Source organism: Lygodium microphyllum, chromosome 1 (assembly GCF_053477565.2).
Source record: "Lygodium microphyllum isolate KBCC chromosome 1, Lygodium_microphyllum_v1.1.10, whole genome shotgun sequence".
NCBI classification, from domain to species: Eukaryota; Viridiplantae; Streptophyta; class Polypodiopsida; order Schizaeales; family Lygodiaceae; genus Lygodium; species Lygodium microphyllum.
The window spans coordinates 14108647-14132204 of NC_141135.1; the positions used below are offsets into that span (position 1 = coordinate 14108647).

The following is a 23558-nucleotide window of genomic DNA, read 5'->3' on the forward strand; positions in this document are numbered from 1 at the left end:
AGCCTTCTTGCCGTTAGGCAATGCAACTAAATCCCAAGTCATATTCTTATGCAAGGAGTCCATCTCAAACTGCATACCCTCTCTCAGGAGTGACTGTCATCCCTGTGCATAGCCTCATCATAGGTGAGAGTCTCTACTACATCTGTAACAAAGACATAATGCATCAAGTGCTCAAATTGATCAGGTGGACGTCTAGCTCTAGTAGACCGTCTCACTTTGCAAGCTTTTCCTGCATGTCTAACATCCTATCCAACACCCTAGTCATGTGTACCAACTACTACTGCAGGTTGTCCAACTAGTTGTGCAGGAGAACGTGGCTCCTCCTGGAATATAACCTGGCATATCTCTACCACCTTCTTAGGCTGCCTATGCATCTTGTCTTCATGGAAGACTACAGCATGGCTGCGGATGACTTTTCGCACCTGCAGATCCTAGAGGTGGTAACCCATCTCGCCTGCATCTCCATAGCCAAGGAAAATACATTTGGCACTTTTAGGATCTAACTTAGTCTGCTTCTCCTTGGGCATGTCCTTGGGCACATGGCAGAATGCCTCACATCCAAAGACATGTAGATGCGCATAAGACGGAGTTTTCCCAGTCCATACCTCCTCTACAACTTGGAAATCCAAACCACTAGAAGGTGATCTATTGATGACAGGCACAATTGTACTAACTACCTCAACCCAAAAGCTCAGTGGTAGGCTTGCATGGCTAAGCATAGTGCATACATGCTCTTGGATGGTTCTATTCATCCGTTCAACCAAACCATTCTAGGGTGGGGTATAGGGGGCGGTCAACTAACGCTTGATACCCCTCTCATCACATAGTTGCTCAAAGGCACATGACACATATTCTCCCCCATTGTCAGTCCTAAGGCATTTCAGCCTATGGCCATTCTGGTTCTCAACGAATGCAAGCCATATCTAAAACACAACCAAGACATCTTACTTAAGCTTAATGGGGTAAGCCCAAACTTTACACGAAAAATCGTTAATGAAAGTCACAAAATACTTTGCACCACCCATAGACAAACAAGGCATGGGCCCACAAACATCTGAATGTACCAATGCCAGGGGCTCACTCATGCGTGTCCTACCAGACTTCTTATGCATATTCCTAGTTTGTCTGCCAAAAAGACAATGCTCACATGAATCAAAACATGCATAGTCAAGGGGCAGTAACTACCGCAAAAACCAGAAAGCATTTTCATTCCCTTCAAGGACATATGGCCCAAACGGGCATGCCAAAGAGATACATGTGGGATGGAACTGACTCACAAAACATGGTCAACAGATGACCCATCAACTACAAGAAGATAGAGGCTGCCAGCCTTGGCCCCTCTAGCAAGCACAAGTCTACCATGGTTGATCTTCCAGGTAGAATCCCAAAATGAACATGAAATCCAGCATCATCAAGTTGCCCTGCAGACATAAGACTGTGTGTAAGCACAGGTGCATGACGTACATCCTGTAACAAAAAGTACTGCCATTAGAGAACTGCACCCGTACATCCCCAATGCCAACAATAGCAAGTGACATGTCATCACCCAAGCGAACTAAACCAGAGACAATGTAGTAGGAATGGAACCACTCACTGCACGGTGTAACATGAAATGAAGCACCAAAATCCAAAAGTCAGCACTGCACATACATAGAGTGAACCTCGGTCAACGACGTAGCATCACAAGAACTAACTGTAAGTATGTACTCCCCATTAGAGTCATCAGTCTACATATTTATCTCCTCGATTTTCACACTAGATTTCACAGGTATAATGCTGCGATCAGAGGAATTTTCCTGTACTTTGTCTTTTCCCTTCTCTTTGCGCTTCTCATTACACAACTCATGACAATGTGGGTGTATGTAACCCTTCTTCCCACAATGATGACATGTCACATTAGCATTTCTTCCACGAGACTTGTTGTGTGACTTACCACGTGACTTAGACCTAAACTTTTGCGAGTCTCTGCCACATCCATACCCACGGTCATTCTTTCCATTACCATCTCTATCTCTAACAGTCAAAGCATGTGACACATGAGAGGCATCCAAGTTCTTACAGTTGATCTCTTCTTGCAGAAGAGCACTCTCTACATCAGGTAAGTTCAAAATAGTAGCAGAAGCACATAAGGCAGTGTGGAATACATCCCATGACTCATTCAAAGTCCCAAGAAAAAACAATGGAGTAACCTCATCATTAAAGATAATGCCTTGCAAAGTCAAGTTTTTGAGGATAGCATGAAACTAGCTTAAATGAGCAGATATCGTCATATTCTCCTTGATGCGCAACTCCATAAGTTTCTTTAACCAATACATCTGATCAAGCAAGCATAAATTAGCATGTGATAGTCATACGGACATTGAGCAAACACCCAAGCATGTCAAATGAATCTGTCAATAAGCCAACACACCCCTTGTGCAATAAGGCAAAGTGTACACAACACTGGCAAGACCTGACACAAAGAGGTGTATGCGGAGGGAGTGCAAAGCCCAAATCAACCCAAGTACATCTGTGAGGACCACCACATATCAACCATGCAACATCCAAGTGAAGATCCCAGTCTCAAGTATCCGAATGCTCAAGTAACATAAACCTCCTGCTCAATGTCTACCAAGTGTATCAAGATGCTCCCATTGGCACAAAAGCCGTAAATATAAAGCAAAGAAGCTAAACAAGGGCATATGATAGCACCAGTGCTAGAAGATCCAAGATCAAGCATCAATAAGACCTCATGAGGATGTAGGTCGTGTAGCATCCGTACATAGCATCCACAGACATCAAGTACATCCAAACTGTAACTCTGGCAAGCCAAGAAATAACCAAAGTAAGCTTTGGGCAATCAAATGTCACAAGCCAAAGCAAGGCTCAATAGCATCCAACTCCAAACAATGTAACGGGCATGTAGTAGTGTCATAGGCCAACCATGTCAAGACCAGTCAGACATAAGCAAAATGCATGCCATAAGTACATCAGAGATGAAGATCCAAATGCTATGCAAAGTGAGCTCAAGTTCAACCAATGATTCGAGAGCAAATCCAAGGTCTATGTCGATCCTTGAGAGTCACTACATCAATGTATACATCCAAGACATAGCCAGAATCTAATAGGCATATCCACACATAAGCAAGAGAGCTTCAACCCTGAATATTCCAGCAGCAAATAAACGTCCAAAACTAAGCAAAGAGTGGCTCAATCCAAGCTCAAAACCATAGAAAAAAAACCATAGCCATACTTTCCCATATGTATAAGCACCAATCGTGCATAATCAGGCATCAAATGACTATGTAGCATGAGCATAAAGTGTAATGACAGAGGGTTGCCCTATTTTGAGTTGCTTGTGGACTATGTAAAACAGTCAATGATTGAGTAAATTCGGCTCCAAAAAGCATCTCACATCATAGGCATACATTTCCCTAGCATTCGGGACCAACCAAGCAACCAATGTCAATGCCAACCAAGCATAAACATAAAGTGCTGATGCAACACTATTTGTGGCTGCCTGTGGACTATGGAAAACAGTCTTGGACTGAGGTAAATTAGTCCACAAATAAATGCCAATGATAATCACCAATGTCGAGCATCAAGGGGGTGTTTCCAAGTGCCAAATGAAGTATTTTCAAGCTGCTAGTGAGTGCCAAGGGAGGGATGAAGTAAAAAACGATTTTTTTGCAAGTCTTCAAGCTGGCCCACAAACTAATCTGGGGCCTGTGGAAGGGCTGGGCAAGGTTGGGGGAGTAGTCAAGGATCCCCAAGAGCTCCCTCTTGAAGGGCAAAGTCACCGGTAGAGAGTAGGCATCACAAGAAGCAAGAGGACACGGCTGCCCTGCTTCATAAAACCTGTGGACTGAAGTAAAATAACAAAAGAGAGCTCCAATACCTTTGAAGGAATGCCTTGAGTGGGCTGAGTAGGTGCTCAAAAAGTCGAGGACTGATCAGAGCTCGAAGGAGTCGAATATGGCCGCCAAGAGTGAGAACCAATGGTGTAGGGATTCAAATGAACGCTAAAGGAGTCACAAACCAAGCTTGAATGCTCGAGCAACCATGCTCTGATACCAGTTGAAAGGTGAGAAGGATCAAAGCTTACTTGAAGGAGCTATGGCTAGAGAGCAAGAGCAAAAGAGAGAGAGACATAAAATGGGAACTCCAATAGTCACAATGTGTGACCGGACCTTCCTTTATTCAAACTGTCACTAAAAGAATACAGAATAAAGTGACGGTGATGGGTGCCCGTCACCTGCAGTGTGTAGTGGCAGGTACTATCAGTGTAGCAATACACGGGCGGCTAGGCAGAGGCACCTTTACCTCCAACAACATCAACTGCCCCCATAGAGCGTGGCTACTTCAAGCAGTGTAAAACCAGCTATAGATCCTCTATGTTCCTCTTTTCTCAAAGCACTCATAAATACAAACCAAAAACATAGGTAACCAAAGCTTTATAAGACGAATCTTCATTCAGCTCTGCTACAAGCATTTCATTGTTGTAGATGTTCCATTATTGCAACAAAAAAAATTTTACATTGATATATCAAGGGATAATCATGATGACTTTCATGGGAAACCAAGTCGGTAACGTAAATGTTGATAAATTCACATGTTTCCTAATAGAGCATAGAAATTGCCTCATAGAGCACTACACAGAACAGTTCATAACTTTCTAATCAGATCTCGGATCACCAAGCTTCAAAAAGAAAAATTGTAGCTCTCTTTCCAACCTATAACTCTCCAAAACAACTCAGAGCCAAATTCTTTGATATGTTGTCCTGAAATAGCTCTACACAGCTTGCAGTCCTAAATTTATTATTGCTCTATATAGCAAACACAACTTCCCTGTTCCAAAAGCAAAAACTTGCAAACGGAAAGGCACTTTCTTTGATTTTAGATTGTCATTTCAACATACTAGTAGATACATCTCAGCATATCTTGCATTGATGAAGAGTTGTGGGAGCTTTGAACTTTATGAACTCTGATTCATCATTTTCTTGGCTACAAATCCTTCCAAATTTCCGCTAACTTGAGTCCCTGCATTCAACACCTGCCCATAATACATATTCTCTACCACATACCTAGTTTCAAATATAGAGATCCTTTACTTTCATTATTCTCAGTTGACGGAAAATCTCACGCAATAAGTAACATACATCACTATCAACATGATGAAGAATAGTCCTCCACTATACTCTTATTACCATCATTTGAAAATTGAGAACTCGCATCAGCCCATAGACTTCAACGGCCGTGCCATCATGCTCCATGGCTCTAATATCTTCAATTGCACGGTCTTTTTCTTCTAAAAACTCATTCTTCTTCTTCTAAGCTCCCAAATCTCTCCCTTCTCTTCAAGCTGCAAGATTCCTCTCTCTCTCTCTCTCTCTCTCTCTCTCTCTCTCTCTCTCTCTCTCTCTCTCTCTCTCTCTCTCTCTCTCTCTCTCTCTCTCTCTCTCTCTCTCTCTCTCTCTCTCTCTCTCTCTCTCTCTCTCTCTCTCTCTCTCATTGTGGTGTCGAATCCCTGTCCCTCTCTCTTCTTTTTTCTTTTTTTCTTTTTAAATCCTCACGTTTTTGCTTTTTTTCCTCATTTACCAAGCTGCCCCTTGATCCCCCTTAGTTGCTAGATGGAAAACATGCCCCTGCCACGTAAAATTCCACTTGGGGACTCAATATTGGAAGCAAGAACACGTTTCCTATATGAGGACATCTCTTCCTGCATGAGGTGCGTGTCTCAAAACTGAAATATCACAACCATGTGTCATGAACATGCATGGTACCACTTGGGATTTCCATCTATAAACCCAACTCCTGCTATGGGTAAGTGTTAGAAAAACACAAAAATGATATTTGCATGTGTTACCCCACTTGATTCCACGCAGCATCATGTCCCCGATTGCTCATTTTCACCCAACAACGTGACTGTATAATTGAACACTTCTTAGGTTGTAATAAAGGCTACCTTCAATTGGTCTTCTGGGGCAATTGGGATTTCATTGTACCCATTGAAACTGTCTAGGAAGGAGTACATCTCATGGCCAACTGTCTCATCCAAAATGCTATCCAAATATGACAAGGAAAAGGAATATTGAATGGTTACTTCATTAGCTTTTGGTAATCTACATGAATTCTGAGTTTCTTATTCTTTTTTTTGGAATAATAACTATAGGAGAGATCCATTCTACTCAATCAACTAGAGCAATGAGCCCCACATAAAGCAATATATCTAACTCCTCTTTCACTAGCTTTACCATGTGTGGATTCATTCTATATATTTACATTCCAATTGAGACTGCATCTAGTTTGAGAGTAACATAGTGATGATAAAAGCGAGGATCTAGGCCCTTCATATCAAAATAATCCTAGGAGAACACATCCTTTAATTCTTGTTGCAATAGGGAGATTAGCTGCTCATGGAACTCTGAATCCAAATGAGCATTGATTTTAATTGTCTTGGTTTCATACAAACCAAGATAGATTGGAGCTAGTTCATCCTCGATGACCCTTGTTACCTTCTACAACTAGGTCTCAAGTTCTTGCTATTGCCATAGCACTTCTATCGCATCTAAATTTGCAATAACCACAACTTCTCCTTCTTCCTCCTTGGAATCTAGGATAGCTAATTCCATTGGTTCATATACTAATGTTGCTTTTATAGCCTTTGAAATATCCTTGACAAGGAGAATTACAAATTATAATGAGCTAAGGTACTGCTAACTCAGGTGAAAAACATCGACAAGCCAAAAAGGTTCCAAACATGCATTGTCGCCAAGAAAGTTGCCTCCTCATCATCATCCAAACCTTCCACCATATTAACCATCTTAGCCACCTTTGGCCGGAGTGCTACTAGTTGGGGAGAGATCCTGTTTAATGAGGATGGGACCTTATGATGGCCTTAGTGAAGAGTCCGTCGATCTTGGATTCCAATTATGAATACCACAATCATGGCTATCCTAGTAGGAGGTAATAATCTTCTCCTGCTAGCTCCATATTGAGAACCACTATGAAAAGTAAGAAGTGAATGCTAGCAACTTTCAATGAGGACTAACCAGAGAATTTCAAGTGGCCGCACTCTTTGTTGATTTGCCATTCAAACCAAAAATGGGATTGGCTCCTAGTCCATCAATCCAAAATCCTTACAAGTTTCCATAGTGATAATATTTACTCTTGATCCACTATCTAGGAGGACATCATTAATTGTTCAACCTTAACATATGACAAAAATTGTCAAAATGGTTAGATAAGATAGAGGACCTAGTGCAATCGACTCCCATTGCACTTTTCAAATCTCCTTAGAGATAACTTCTACAGTCATATCTGCTACCTCCTACACTAGTTGCATAGGGCCATCCAGTTCAATCATCTTTAAAAGTTCTCTTTAAATGTTGGAACTAGATTTACAAGATGACTCAAAGGAATTGTAATTGAGAATGGTGGAAACCCAGAGTTTGTCGATGGTAACACCATCAAACTAGCTTCGGATTATGGGGTCATCGAATTTCCAACAGTGGTAAATTTTCCAAGTCGGCTTGCTATTGTCTAGGCCTCAGAACAGGGATTGGCTATGGGTCTTGCATCACAATGGGCTTTGTTGTAGACTATCTCACCACTTGATAGCAGACTTCATCCTCTTCCACACAATAAAGACCCATAGGCTTGTCTGGTGTAGATTTAAGTTGTTTGTTGGAGCGGGTTACCACATTCACTATCGAGATTTTGAATTTCTTCAATTTCTATGGAAGGCATGAATCCTTTATCCCACCCTTTTTACTTCTAAGCATCATAGGCTTGGGTATAGGGACATTTCATTTGTTGATACACTTCTTGTGCATAAAAGAAGCATTGTCATCTAGAGGGGTGGGAAACACCACCTCGACCACCTCAACCACATCCTCATCCTCCACAACCCATGTTGGAAGATGGATAATCTTATAGAGTATAGGGTACTATTGGTGTAGACACTGGCAATGATCCAAGAGCACTCCAATTGGAAAGTTGATTTCCTTTAGTGTCTTGCTATTTCCATATGGGTGCCATTTGACTATGCAAATTATACCAACAAACCTCTATAGTATGATAGAAGTTTTGCAGATTCCACACCAACATTGATTTAAGCCACAATTAGCTACCACCAAATGCCCGAATTATTACATTTAGTACACTAGAGAGTTTTTGTTGCAGATTTGCATTGTTTGAGGATTTGTAGTCCTTTTCCTTCTTCATGGACATTTTTGGGTTTCTTCCATTCCTCCTTCCCTGAGTCTTTCTCATCACTACTAGTATCTCCCTTAGAGTTTGAATTTGAATTTAAGTTAGTATCATATGAACTATGACCTCTATTAATGGACTTACTACACTACTTTCCCTTCCCTTTCTTATGCTTTGAAAGAACCAATTCTGCCCATAGGGTGTGCTGAACAAAATGATTCAAATCATATGCTACCAAATCTTCCATAGCCAAAAAGACTACAGATATCATGTTATAGGCCTCAAACATACATAGTCACCATAGTAATTCTACCCAATAGCATCCAAATTTGAGTAATGTAATTCTGAACATTGGAATCCCCTTGCTTTAGACTCCATAAATGGTTTAGCTTGTGGGTATCTATCCGATCTTTCTAAAACTACTTTGTGAATTCTGTCTTTGCCACATCATAAGTAGCCTACCCTTGCTCTTGTACTAGCCATGTCACCACCTTCTTCTACATTCATGATTCAAACATTGCTTCCTAATGGATTGGATCATTTTGATTGGGAAATTTGATGTCATAGGCCACCTTGAACTACCAAATGAAGGCATTTAGATCCTAAGATGTTTGACCCCCTTGAATTTGGCAATTGGACAAGGTGGTGCGAAGATGCAAGAATCCCATCCTCGTTAGGCTCCTCATCACTACAAGAGGTAAATAATATAGGAACCTCTAGAGTGTGTGCTTGCCTTGGCTCATATCATGAATGGCACCCAACCCACAAGAGTAGTGGGGGGTGTTGGTGAACCTTGAAAATGCATTGGCATACTTACTAAAGATAGAGGGAAGAATTACTATGGTTGCCAAGTGTACTCGGGAACATATATACTTAAGACATACTAGAACCCAACACATAGAAATACATACTTAAGTTTCATCACTTCATTATGTAAAGAATAGAAATAACACAGAGTGCACAAAGGGATTTGATTATGGTTTTCTCAAAAAATTGCATTGCATATCATACTAATTACATTGTACTGACTACATCATTTGATTTAATCTTGCCCACTTGGTAGATTGCTATGGACGTGATTGAAAATAAATGACTCTTGACTCCTTAGCACATGACTCCTAATGCTTCATCATTGGTCCACCCATTGTCCCAACACCCAACAGCTTCCACCTCATATTCCACCATTGCTTCTTCTCAGGAAGGATGGTAAAGGGCTAAGAGGATGCAAAGGAAAGATCATCAAGAGCTAAGACTTGGGGTTATTGTGACATTGTGATATTATGCTCTTGATATTCTACAGTCTTGATCACACACTTTGATTTATGATCTATCTCTCTAATGCATCGAATCATGCTCATGATGTAGTCACTCCATATCTCCATGTTTTGTAGTCTTAGGTGTTATTGTATCTCTTTTTTGTAAGGCAAGCTAAATACAGCTTGTCATGTACCTTGTAGTGCTACCTTCATATACTTTGTACAAACTTTTCAACAAGTGAAGTCTAATATATCTTCAAAAATTTTGTAATCTTATGAATACATAATTCAAAAACTTTCTTTTATACCATTTGGTTCATTTTTGATTTGTTGTTATACTTAGATTTCAGGTGCTAACAATAATCAAAGGAAAAAAAACAAGGAGTTACTAGTTCCAAAAACACAACTCTAAATGAAGCAATGTTTTGGCAGCCAATAGCTCCCTCTTTTCTTTTGGGGGTGGGGGCCGAGGGGGGGGGGGACTAAATTTTAGTATGTTTACTAATGTGTGTACAAACATGTGAAAGTTGTAGGCATAACATGTTTAAATGAGCATTTAAACTATCATAAAAATTGCAATTAGATTATAGTTGAATGCACATTTATAATAGGATTTATCATTTATAGAATACACACATATTTAGGAGCGGGTTTTTTGCTCCACACTTAAGTATGAGTGTAGATGCGCTTGTAGTTTTTTATTGGTTAACACGTTTAACAAATGCATCTATGTGGCCATCTACGAGTGTAATCCAATGTAGTAAATCTTTGTGTTTTATTCATTGTGGATGCAAACTGGAGCATTTGATTGTTAAGTGTACTAAAAAAGTTCTTCAAGACAAGTGTGGAAGTGCACAGTTTATCTCGCATGTGTCTATAAAGTTTCTATAGCATGTCAACAATGATAAGAGTGTGTTTATATAAATATCTTTAAATGATTCTTTTATGGTTATATGTATAGGTTAAAGATTATTAGAATTCATTTGTTTTTTTACCAATGGGTATATTTGCATCTATATTCATTGCTTTGTGAAAGGGGAATAACTATTTCACGATTTTAATGAGGGTTGACATTAGTGTGCCTAATAACAAAAGAGGAGTATAAGGTGGTTTACTATAGGTTCCATGATCTATGCAAGCCTAGTATCAACCAAAGGTATGTTGTGCTTTTCAATCCTTCTTTTTTTACAATACATTGGAGAACTATATTAAGAAATAAAAGGAATTCTTTACAAGGGGAGGCCTAATGCCAATAACCCATGAAAAGGTCCACACTACCACAACTGATACAAAATATAAGGGCCACATTGGCTTACGTCACAAGGCTTTTATAGGCAACTTTAAACACTTGGGATTGGTTTCTAAGTGTTCTAAATGTCGCCAATGCTCTTCACTCCTTTTGATAGATAGTGGTATGGGTAGACTAATGATTATGTTGATTTTGAAGTTAACGCTTGCAATGTGAGTCTCAAAAGGATGCTAATTTTTTGCTTTGGGAGGGAATTTCAAGTGCTAGTGGTCACTACATACATTAGCAATTGCTCTAATGATAACAAGTTTTATCTTTAAGAGGACATTACAAGTATTAGTATACTCTTTCTAAGTAGTCAAATGATAATAATTATGCTAAGAAAATACTTTATCAAACACAACCATTTTACATTGCAATCATATGACAAGGTCTCTTTGATGTTGCCTAACGATACCTACATGCCATTTAGGGATTGAAATCCCTTTTTGATGCCCAAACAATAGTTATATTTGCAATGGTAATGCATATTTTACAATGCCATTTTATGAAGCCAAAATGAAGCTGTTTTAGGCTCTTTTTCATTCTTTCACCTTTTAAACAAAAAGCTCCTTCCATGTCTAAAGTTTCTAATGAGTTTGTGAGAAAAAAGCATTGTACATAGGCTATCAATACACTATAATTTTCTTTGCAATCTTCAAAGACTCACAAGCATTCAATGTGTTTGATCCACACACACACACACACACACACACACGCACGCACGCACGCACGCACGCACGCACGCACGCACGTGCGTGCGCATGCATGCACCCACACACACGCATGCACCCATGCACGCACGCATGCGTGCGCGCGCGCGCACACACACACACACACATAGAGAGAGAGAGAGAGAGAGAGAGAGAGAGAGAGAGAGAGAGAGAGAGAGAGAGAGAGAGAGAGAGAGAGAGAGAGAGAGAGAGAGAGAGAGAGAGAGAGAGAGAGAGAGAGAGAGAGAGAGAGAGAGAGAGAGAAAGAAAGTTATATTAACGTCTTCTAAAGACCAAAATTGGCCTATGAGACAAACTGTGATACAACTGATGAGGTCCAGCTATCCAAAATAAAAGTGCTGAATGAAAAGCTAAAAACTGGAAACTGAAAATACGGTGCTGTGAGTGTGATGAGAGAGAGAGAGAGAGAGAGAGAGAGAGAGAGAGAGAGAGAGAGAGAGAGAGAGCACACTACACATAACTAATGCTTGGGTAGAAGATGACAAAGATGGGGGCGGCTGCATGGGTAGGCTATATAGTCTGAGGGCTTGCTCATGTGGCATGCAATATGTAATTGCTCCCTTGCTTGCCCCCCACATGCGGGTGAATGTGCTTCCACTTAGTGACACGTGGTAGCTCGTGGAAAGATACTCATTAGTTACTCCTAAAAAATAAGCCCATGAGGAATCTTTAGAATACCTATGTGCTAATTCTAACAAACTTGAAGAGTAAGTTTGAGATGCATAGTTGGAGAGAAATCAACGATTATGTTGATTGTTGGGGTTTTGTGTATCACAATGCATGGGGTGCACGAAGCACATTGTTTGTCTTTTTTTGTGAGCAAAGGGAAGTGATTGTGCAATAGATGCATGGAGTGTACGAAGCACATTATCCGTTCTTTTCTATGAGCAAAGGGAACTAACCACACTATCTAATGCGAATAAAGTGAGGGGTAGCCTTGCGACCTTTGTAATTATGCCAATAGTGTCAAGTGCAAATTAGCGCTTCGTATGATTGCCATGCATGGCCAGTAACATTGGCCATGTAAGTTAGCAATAATGTACATAATAATAATAATGGGGCCACCTTGTCGATTGCATGTTGTTAAATGAAGGGCACTACAAACAAAAACACTAATTTTAGCACTTGGATATCACGATAAAGCAAGACAGATTTTCAAAGTTTGCATAAAGAAACTCAAATTAACATGTTAAAGTAAGTTTAAGTCACATAAGTGCACATGAAGGCTCAAGCAGGTTCAAGGCATGTTCTTAGTGGAAATCACCATCGTGGCAATGAATAGTGTAAATTTTCAAGAAAGCCTCCATTTCTAGCACAAAATAGGGGCACAATAGGGCCTTAGTGGGCAAGCCATCAGCACTTCATGGCTGTGAATAGTTGAGGTGAGGGAGTGAGGGTGGGACCATGATCATAATGGCTGGCTAAAGGATCCTATTTTTAGATGCACATGTGGCATGAGCATGTGTATTACTCCAATAATAGTAGGGGGTTTGGGTGAAAAACACCACCGTGAGAGTGTTTTTTCAAATATCGGGGGCTGGGGGTTTGGGAAAAATATGGAAACCCCCATGTGACCTAAAAAGGTTTCCAATATTTGGGAAAAACCATTAGAAAATCCTCCCCTAAAAACCCCTATGAGAACAACTTCTAACAATTTTCCCAAAATCCCCCTTATGGTTTTTAGGTTTTCTATGAAAACCTTGCAAACTCCCATGAGGAGAACAACTCAAAGCTATTCCTCCAAGGGGATTTTCTAGAAACAGCTTCCAAAGTTTTCGCTGGAAGTTGGAAATTGTTGCAAGACACATGGCGGACGCTTCCAAATTTCGTTTTATCAGAGATTTTCAATTGAAACACACTCTATGTGATTTTTCTCTACCAGAAACCAAATTTCATGGGGATAAATAGTATTTTTAATTATTAAAATTGAGAATTAAATTTGAAATTTGCAAACCTTTACATGTGACCTCCTTCGGAGAAAAACCCTCACTTTCTTGAATACCGTTATGTAACCCTCACGGGAGCAGCTGCCTCCCTTTTTCTGAATCATACTCCCTTTGAGCATGCCAAGTGGCGCGCGCCTGCAACACCTGGATTGGCTCGGAAGAACGAGAATTCATGGCGGGGGGAGGTCCTTTCGGCGCAGCAGCCTCTTCACCAGCGCGCTCCCTGCATCATCTCCCTCACCTTCCTTGTGCGCTTCGAGCTGCGCACTTTCCCAGCAAAGCTCTTCTTCCCCCCGGATATGCACAAGTTGGCCGTCGTGACTGTCTCAGAATGAGAATTGCCTCTTGGCCATCTTTAGTCAATCCCAAAAGCCAATCTCCATTGATTCACAGGCACCTCTTCGTCAATCATGCACGAGGAGGCTATGGCCACGAAAATATGCGGGGCACCGGTGCTCCGTGCCAATGTATTGTGCAGAACAGCACCTTTGTGGCTTGCGCAGCCAAGATTTACACTGGAAGCGGCTTCACATCAACTAATGGCCAGGTTTTATTTGACAGGACACGGATGCTGGCTCCGCAATTTGTTCCTTTCGCGAAATCAGGCTCTTCGGACAGCCTCCCAGCTGTTGCTGCTGATGATATTGTTGAGGATGATGACCATCCCCATGCCTGGAATCTGCCCCTCAGCCACACCCTGCCCCTCATCCAGCCTTTCCTTCTCTCCCAATGGCAGCTCATCATGAGGGCCTGGGCATGCACAGTGGTCTCTGTGGTGGCCCTCTTCCTCTTCATACCCCAAACAGGCCAGCTTTCTGATCTTGTTGGCAAAGGGGACCTGCCAAACCTTGCCCGGAAATGCATGCTTATGGCTGCTCTCCTTGCCATACGATCCATGGCCCAGTTCTATCAGCAGTCTCTCCTGTGGGAGGTAGCTCTGAGGGTGACTTATGAGATCCGATGTCATGTTTTCAAGAGATTACTTAGAAATGATTTGGAATACTTTGAGAGCAGAGATGGAGTACCTGCTGGAGACATAGTCTTCAGGATTACTTCAGAGGCCGAGGACACTGGAGATTCTGTCTACTCATTTCTCGAGGTAAACCTCCGTATTTGGAGATTTGGTAATTCAGCATGTCAACAGTCATGCCTTTTGAAATGATTAAATGCCTACTTACACTTACATTACTCGTATGCATGAGAAGAGTGATGACTTCAAAACCACAAACGGGTGTAGATCAGGCTTGGAATTTGAGTGTGCATGCGTAAAGATGAATATTTACTAGGATAAAAGCATATCTCAATGGCTAATTTGTGTTTGCTATTCAATATGTTCACACATGCTTTTGGTAGCAGTCAGATTCATAGTTAAAGGCATGTACCTCTATGAGCTAATTTGAATGTGGAGATCTGCCATATGTGAGATTAAGAAATCTGTTATTTTTATTGTATAGTAAGTAAGTGATGCATTTGTGCACGCACATCTTTATGTGATCTTATTAGTGGAGAATTATTACTCCTCACTCTCAGATTGATTATAATTGAGCTCTTCCCTAAAGAACTTAGATCGAGTAGAAACATATTTCTTGGAGGAGGGCAACGGGAGCAAGTAGGGGATTAGCCCATCTTCGTTCCTCAATTTTGTCTCCATTACTTTTACATTTATTCAGCTTTAAGTATTTGTTTTCTCCATTTCTTGAAATGTTAAGTCTAAAAAATGAATGAATATTATTATTGTTCAGTATACTTCGTTGTTTGGGGCATTTACAAAGGAAAGGAGGAAAGAGTTCCTTTTTTTAGTGGCATCCTTGCTGAATTTATGGATTGACCTTGCAGCCCATTCAAATAGCACCCTTATATACAAAATCCTGCAAATATTCACAGCCAATACCCAATGGAATCAAGATGCTGCATTGTAATACTCATTTAAAGAATGATGCTTTGATATCTGTGGCCAAGAGAGCCAAATTGTTGAACTCCTATATTGAACCAATTAGGAGATTAGTGACCACCATTCTAAATACTAGTTTGTCACAAGTCAACTGTGTGCAAATAATATCTGTCAAATTCTATATAAACAAGATCAGAAAAGGTTCTAGCAATGCCCTAGAATATCAATAGTCTCGTGTATTGCTTGTCCCCTAACATGAAGAGCATTTGTTTGCCGTCCAACTAAACTTATCTCTTGTGATTTGCCTTGTTAAACTGGTAGTATAGATGCAATGTGAGGCAGGGATACCAACTTCTGCAATAGATGTCCACAGTCAAATTAGCTCATCGATATACATGCCTTTAAGTGAAATGTGACCTAATGCATGTATGAGCATATTAACCATTAATTTGTTAGCAGTCACGTGTGTCTTGTGTGGTTTATCTCCTTTTTGCTTGTGAGCCTCAGTCTAAGTCAAGCGAGGACATTAGGAGCTTTGATATTGTCTTTGTCTATCATTTTATGTGTTTTAGACACTTTAGGTAGAGGGCACATTAGTACATTTTTGGCTATTTTTTAGTAGTTTGATCACATTTAGGGGTTTTTTTTGTCTATATATAGGCAATTTGCCCTTTCACTTTCACTATTCATTATCCATCATTGATTCTTCATGATTAGCCAATCGTCTTTATTCTCTCATCTCCTTGCTACCATTTGATGCCCACACTGGTGCCTAGAGTTGCGTGTTGGGGCTGACTATTGCAGCCTTGTACCTTCAAGCATTGCAGTCACATTGTTTCTTTTCTCTCGTGTTTTCTCTTTGTTTTTTTTTCTCTTCGTGTTCACATTCCTCTTTCTGTTGCACACTCTCACATAGTATCAGAGCCATGCATGGGAGTCGGAGATCTTGAAGAGAAGCGCGTTGTTCACGACAAAACTTGCGAGCATCATCCCCACGTGCTACGAACCTTGGGCTTGGAGTCAAACCAAGGAGGGTGGCTTGTTTCCAGCTCTTTTTAAGGTTGTAGTTTGCGTTTACTAAGGCAGATTTGCATTTTGCTCTTGGGCGGCCTCTATCAGGTTGGGTGACATCATTACTGTACTTGAGTGGTGTTAAATAGGTTGGGTGGTCATTCTATTGGTTAGGCAATATTAGAATAGACTTGTATTTTTTGCAAGTAGTCTCCGACACACGTGTTGCAAAACTAGGCCCTATATCACCTGCGTTTTTGTATAGACAGCCCCTAGTACACTTGCTGTAGAAACAGACTCTGCATTGCCTGCGTTTTTTGTAGGTAGTTCCCCTTGAATCAGCGTTTTGCTGTTGGGTAGTCTCCTTTTTGCTAGGCAGCAATCTTTTAAGGCTGTGGGCGATAGCTCTTCTCAGTTGGGCGGCATTATTCTTTGTTGGACGGTCTATTTACAAGTGAACGATATTCATTCTTTGCTGCATTTCAAACTAACTAGTCTTTTTTGACTAGGGCACATTCTTTTTGATATTAGGTAGCCTCTTTTTCAGGCCAACAGCAACAACAAGGCAGGTTTGCATTTATTGTAGGTACGCCATTTTTAGGCACTCCTGGTATATTACTAGCCCTTGAATTGGTCGTGATTATAGACCGAAGACTTGTTTTCTTCTGCATTTCTTGCTTTCTCTCTTTGCTCGGCATTGTGTGTTTCCTTTGACATTGAATACTCCTCGTCTATCTTGTCCCAATCAGTCTTCTTCTGCACCATGGCCCGACAGACTTCGACTATCACGAGGATATCTCTTATTGGTAATCTTTATTTTATTGGCAACATTTTCTTTTGTTTTCTTATAAGTACTTTATTGAAGAACATTTGTGGCCAACGTCATTGTTGTGAGGTATAAAAAGTATGATACAGTACGGTATGATAAAATCAGTACTAAATGGTATCTAATGATTTTATAAGGTACGGTACAATATTAGTACGAAAAAAATTTAAGATGATTTTTTAAATAACAAAAGCCATAAATCATTAAATGATAGATCATAGAATACATGTTTAAAGTGAAAATAGCCATTCCATTACAAAATAAGATAAATAAATGAGGGTGATCGTTGCGGTTGCACGGGCTGCGCAAAACATGCGATACGACTATAGTCTAGTATATCTGATACAAAAAAGAGAGAGACCTATGAATATATGATGCGGCATCACTATCATCATCATCATCATCATCATTATCAGAACCACCCGAGTGCTCATCAAGAGAGTCTGAAGATGACTCCTTGGCATTGAATGATGAGACACACTCATACTTATCCTCATTGAGATGAGGCTACCATCATCATCAAATGATGGCTCCCTAGGTGGCAACTGTGTAGGCAAGGGGGAGATGTCATCATGAGGCACAGGATGTGAGCTACTAGAGCCTCGCCTTATATATGTCTGCAAGCTACTCAAACTACCCCTCCTCGATGATGGAGGGTGTCGAATGATCATGCCTCTACTATCACCTACTCGAACTTCTCGCCAACGAGCACACTGACTGCGAGTGTCATGAGTATCTGTTGCTATAAGCTCTCAATAGAGCTTTGCAAAAATCATCTTCTTCTCCTTGTTCACCTCCTAATGTATACTCGGAAGAGTGTCGCTTGTCAACTTGAATGTATCAACATTCATCTACACAATGCAGTGATACACGTAAGATTGTAAATGCTAAAGTATAAATTGTAAAGTATAAACTTCAAAGTTCAAATTTTAAAAATGGTCCGAACGGAACTCTCTATTATCCATGACCACTGGCGACTTGTAGGCCGAATGTACCAATGCGGCAAAACCATGGATGGGCTTATGCATCCATGCCTATCTCCTTTGTGCTATCTCTAAAACATGTGCACACTGTCTCTGTGATCATTGTACAAGCATGTACCTCCATCAATGCTATGTTGCGTGGCAGCAACTGATATCTTAAGGTCTTAGGTTCCATAGTGTGAAATAATTGATATGTACCTCACTTATGTAAGTCATATTTGTACATTTGATTAGCTTTTAATCAAATGCTAATGAAAGCAATAAAACTTCATGTTCTCATGATAGACCACCCCCTTGAAATTCTTGCAAATATCCTTGATTGCATTGCAATGTATCAAAGTAAAGCATATTGCATTGGAATTTCCTAGAAGGTATCATAGTGAAAATAACATTGGTTACTATTTCTTAACCATGCTAATGCCAAATACTTGTTGATTGGCCTAGCCAATCTAATTATTGGCCGGTGAGCTTAATTTTTTGAGCATTAGAATTGTTATTAAATTAATTTTTAGAATTTATATTTTGTAAATTAAATTAATAAGCTAGATAATATTGGAAATGGAATTAGAAAGCTACTACTTGGTGAAACTTGCCCGTACAATTAGAAAAAACGTTTATGGAGGTTAGTGGAAGTCTATTTCAGCCATTGTGAGAGAGAAGGAGGTTGTTAGAGAGCGAGGAGATGTTAGTGATATGATTTGTAGCCACTAGGGACATATTCTACAATAGGCGACATCAGTTTGGAGCCATCTAGGTATAGATGATAGTAGTCCAAGGTCCTTTTGGTACAGGTGACAACATACAAGAGGGGGCAACAGCCTTTTTGGTGGTCCTTAGCTGTAGGTGATAGCTTCTATGATTGTTTGAGTAGACCGGTAGTAGTTTTTTAGCCTTATTCGCCATGAAACAATGAGATTTCTCTCTCTATAGCATTCTCTCTCATCCTACAACCATCTCTTAAGTTATCTTAGCAAAATCCAATTATTTAAGTCATGAGAGATGGAGATATTGGAAAATTTGTGATGTAAACTCTAATTTACAGCAGAAATTAGGGTTTGAGAGCCACCTCGAGATGTGTGCTCAGAATCGAAGACCTAGGACTTGGATTCCAGTAGATCTGCAATTAAAGAATTTGAGTAAGATTCAAGAGGCCAGCCAGTCCATATTAGATTTGGGGATTAATTTTTCTTTCAAGGAGCTGGGTAAAGGCCAATCGCCAAGCAAACCAAGGGGCATATTGGTTTGAAGGCTTGCTGGCTATTTATGACAGTAAGAGGTAGTTGGATTAGCGGAGGAGATTAGAGAATCTAGGTATACTCTATCCATTTGCAATAAAATCTAAAGAAATACCGCACAAGGGGCACCAGCTTTGGGGCCAATAGGCCGTCCATTATCCAAGATTAAAGTGGAAAAGTGTGCATTTTCAGTTTGTGTGAATTTTATGCTTGCTATAATTGTTGATTAATTAGATCATTACCACCCTCTCCAAGGAGGAAGGTTGGTTTTATAGTTCTATCGCTGAGATATCATGAACTCCCTTGAATTGGTAGGCCCAAGGGCAAAAGCTTTGCTCTAGTGTTGAAATTGTATTCGATTGTGCATTACAACAAGAATGTCTTTAGATATTGGGATGGGATCAAGTAGGGATGATGCCCATAGAAATAGGGAACTTCCGTTCCGGGCCTTAGGAACAGATTAACGCATTCCGGCATGTGTCTACCAGTGAAACACACATGGAACGTTTCTGCCCGTTCCCAGCCTCGTTCCTGCCCGTTTCAACCCCGTTCCGGGCCGTTCCAGCAACCGCTCCCTGGAATCAGACTGCACTGTCCCTTGGATTTGGGGCCTTGGTCCCTAGATTTGGGGGGAAAAAAATTCAACTGTTCCCTAGATTTGGGGCTTTGATCTTGGTTGCAATGTCCCCAATTTTAGGGCATTTTAGATCAAGCATTGCCCCGAATTCGGGGCTTTTTGAGCAAGGATTTGGGGCATGGAATTGGCTGCAATGTCCCCAAAAGGATTGCCCAAAATTTGGGGCTTTTTCAGCAAAGATGTGGGGCTTTGGACTTGGCTGCAATATCCCCAATTTTGGGGTATTTCAAATCAAGCATTGCCCCAAATTTGGGGCTTTTTCAGCAAGGATTTAGGGCATGGCATCGGCTGCAATGTCCCCAAATTTGGGGCATTTCCAATGTGTTGACTGAATTTTATATATATATATATATATATATGTTCCCCTTCCCCAATCCTAAGCATTCCCCTCGTTCCCGTTCCCGTTTCCGTTCCCGTTTCCCGTTCCTGGTAACTATGATGATGCCTCTCAATTTGAAAATTCAGAAAGTGTTAGGGGAAATGCAATGCTTGATCTTGGACAAGGCATACAACATGGGCAGCAAGTTGATAATATTGGTTTAGACCAAAATACGGGTCCTTCTAGATCTCTTGAAGTTGATGATCAGCAAGAGAAAGAGGAATTTGATGACGAGTTTAAAGATTAGCTGGAGACAGCAGCTGAAATGTTTGTGCAATTGGCAAATGATCCTTAGTTCACGCACTTTTTAAACTCCTTATAGGAGGGCAACAAAGGCAAAAAGAGGAAATTCTCTTTAAGAGCTTTGGGACAGTAAGATACACCAAAGGAAGAGCCAATATAGTAGCATATTGTTCCAAATGTGGGTAGTGAGCATAAGTAAAAGATACTAGTGGGGCAATTGATGCATATGCAAGGTCAACTTGGAAGTGCTAATGTGATGTTTTTTGGATAGCAAGGCATGCATGTAACGATGGGGTAGCCAGGCTACTTTGGTGGTGGCACTAGTTTCCATACTACGGTTTGTTAGGGACCGCATATGGGGGTGTATGACACAACTCCTTATGGTATGTAGCAACCCCATGTATAACAATGTTGGCATGATGCTGGGGCACAAAGTGGTAAGTTTGGCAATGCTTGTATGCAATCCATTGTGTTTGGGACTTGTGGTATTAATGCTGGTTATGCAAATGCTCCATGTAGCTAGTAATATATGCAATGTATGGGAAAATGTATCTTGGTATAGTTGGTAGTATGCAAATTTTCACACAGTCACGTTGCAATGGTCCAGAGTATGTAGACAAGAATTTTTTCTAATGCATTTGGTGTTCTTAGCATGCCAGGTATATATGAGGAACTAGTCAACTGTATGTAATATTGCATATTAGTTAGATTCAAATTGCAGCAATGTGAAAGTATAAAGCATCGCAATGCTTAAGAGGGAAAAAGGCCTAGCATCTAATGGAGGTTTTGAGGCAAGTAAAGTTAAGAGGTAAAGTTTTCGTGTGCTTCTTGGTGAAGCTTTAGCATTGTTTCACCTATGAAAGAATGCAATTGGATGGAGGGTGAATTGGTAGATCATCCTTAGTGATGTACTTTATCTTGATGTGTTTCAGTTAGAACCGATTTCGGATTGGGCTCTTTCAGGTTCAATAAAACATAGAAGGTCTAAAGTATTACTTGATGCTCAAGGTGGAGGTTGCACCTTTGCTCCCCTATTGATAAATAGCTCAGTTATGTAGTGGATCTTAGATGTACTTACATTTGCAAGGTATGCATGAAATGTATGCTTTACATGACTGTTATGTGGTATATCATTGCTATGAGGTGTTATTTATACTCAGTTTATGCAGTACAATGCATTGGTGGTTAGAATAGTGTTGAGTTTTGGTATGTGATGCACCCCTCATGATTTGATAGTGGTTATGATTCATGTGTATGGATTGTAACTGGTCTAAGTGATTGGAATTTCATATACAAAGAGCATAGGTATGATTAAGCAATATGTGCATATGTTGTTTGACTACAATGCTAGTATGTATTTCTCGTACTGATATTGCAAGGTAATTGAGGACGATTATAGGGATTTCAAGAGGATGGTCTATCTCATAAGGACATGAAATTTTATTGCTTTACTTAGCATTTGATTAAAAGTTAATTAAATGTGCTAATGTGACTTGTACATGTGAGGTGCAAGTTAATTATTTCATAGTGTGGATCGAGAATCCCAAAGTATTGATTGATGCCAAAGGCAAAAGCTATAATAAGGTATGTTTGCCAGGTAGTAGGTCATACTTGGTGTCGGGTTTTAGCCTAGATTAATTTATTGGCTACTAATATCAACTCTAATATGAAAAACTAGGTATTAACTAATTAATTAATGCTGATCTAAGGGCTAATAATTGCTTAGAGATACATAGAAGACAAATTGGCCTAGCCAATTTAATTATTGGTCGGTGAAATTAATTTTTTGAGCACTAGAATAATTATTAATTAATTTTTAAAATTAATACTCTCAAAATTGATTTAATAAGTTGGATGATGCTAAAAAATGGGATTACAAAGTTGTCACTTGGCAAAACTTATCCATGCAAGTGAGAAAAATGCTTTTGCGGGCTAATGGAAGTCTATTCTAGCCATTGTCAGAGAGGAGGTTGTTGAAGAGTAAGGAGATGTTGCTAATGTGATTTGCAACTACCAGGGACTAGTCCTACAGCAAGTGACAGCAGTTTGGAGCCCTCCAAGTGTAGGTGACAGTAGCCCAAGGTCCTTTTGGTGCAGGTGACAGCATATAGGAGGGGATGCCAATCTTTTTGGTATTCCTAAGTAGTAGAGGATAGATTCCATGGTTGTTTGAGCAAGGCAACAACATGTTTTCAACCTTTTTCACAATGAAACTTTGAAATTTCTCTCTCTATAACATTCTCTCTCATCCTATAGCCATGTCTTAAGTTATCTTAGCAAAATCTAGCCATTTGAGTCATTAGAGGTGGAGATATTGGAAAAACTTTACTATAAACCCTAATTTACAATAGAAATTAGGGATTGATAGCTACCTTGGGATGTGTTCTTAGAATTTTAGGGTCCAGGACTTAGATTCCAATAATTGAAATTAAAGAATTTTAGGGAGATTCAAGAGGCCAGCCAACCCATATTAGATTTGGGGCTTAATTTAATTTTCAAGGAGTAGAGGGAAGGCCAATCTCCCAATAAACCAATGGACAAATTGGTTTGAAGGCTTGCTAGTCATTTATAATGGCAAGAAGTACTTGGATTAGCGGAGAAGATCAGAGAATCTTAGTTGTACTCCATTCATTTGCAATAAAAACTAAAAAAATACCACAAAAGGCGTCAGTTTTGGGGCCAAGAAATTGTCCATTGTCAAATATTAAAGTGATAGAGTGTACATTTTTAGTTTATATGAATTTTATGCTCGTTGTAATTGTTAATTAATTAGGTCATTACTACCCTCGCCAAGGAGGAAGCCTGATTTTAGACATAATAAAATGGCAGGCTAACACCTCGTCTGAGAACTTGGGGCTACATGGGACAATAAGATATCACTAACTAAGAATTCACAATCCACTCTTGAACAAAGTGGTAGTGAATCTCTATGTGCTTTG

General features: G+C 40.1%; 1 protein-coding gene across 3 annotated transcripts in view; it reads left to right on the plus strand.

Moving 5' to 3' along the window:
- Positions 1–13517: 13517 nt before the first annotated feature.
- ABCB29 (ABC2 homolog 12) overlaps positions 13518–23558 on the plus strand; it is a 90580-nt gene continuing 80539 nt past the window's right edge. For all 3 annotated transcript variants that reach the window (XM_087670901.1, XM_087670968.1, XM_087671026.1), the window contains exon 1: positions 13518–14513. In XM_087670901.1, the coding sequence (XP_087527027.1) occupies positions 13587–14513 (927 nt within the window). In that variant the 5' untranslated portion in view covers positions 13518–13586. The remainder of the gene's footprint in view (positions 14514–23558) is intronic.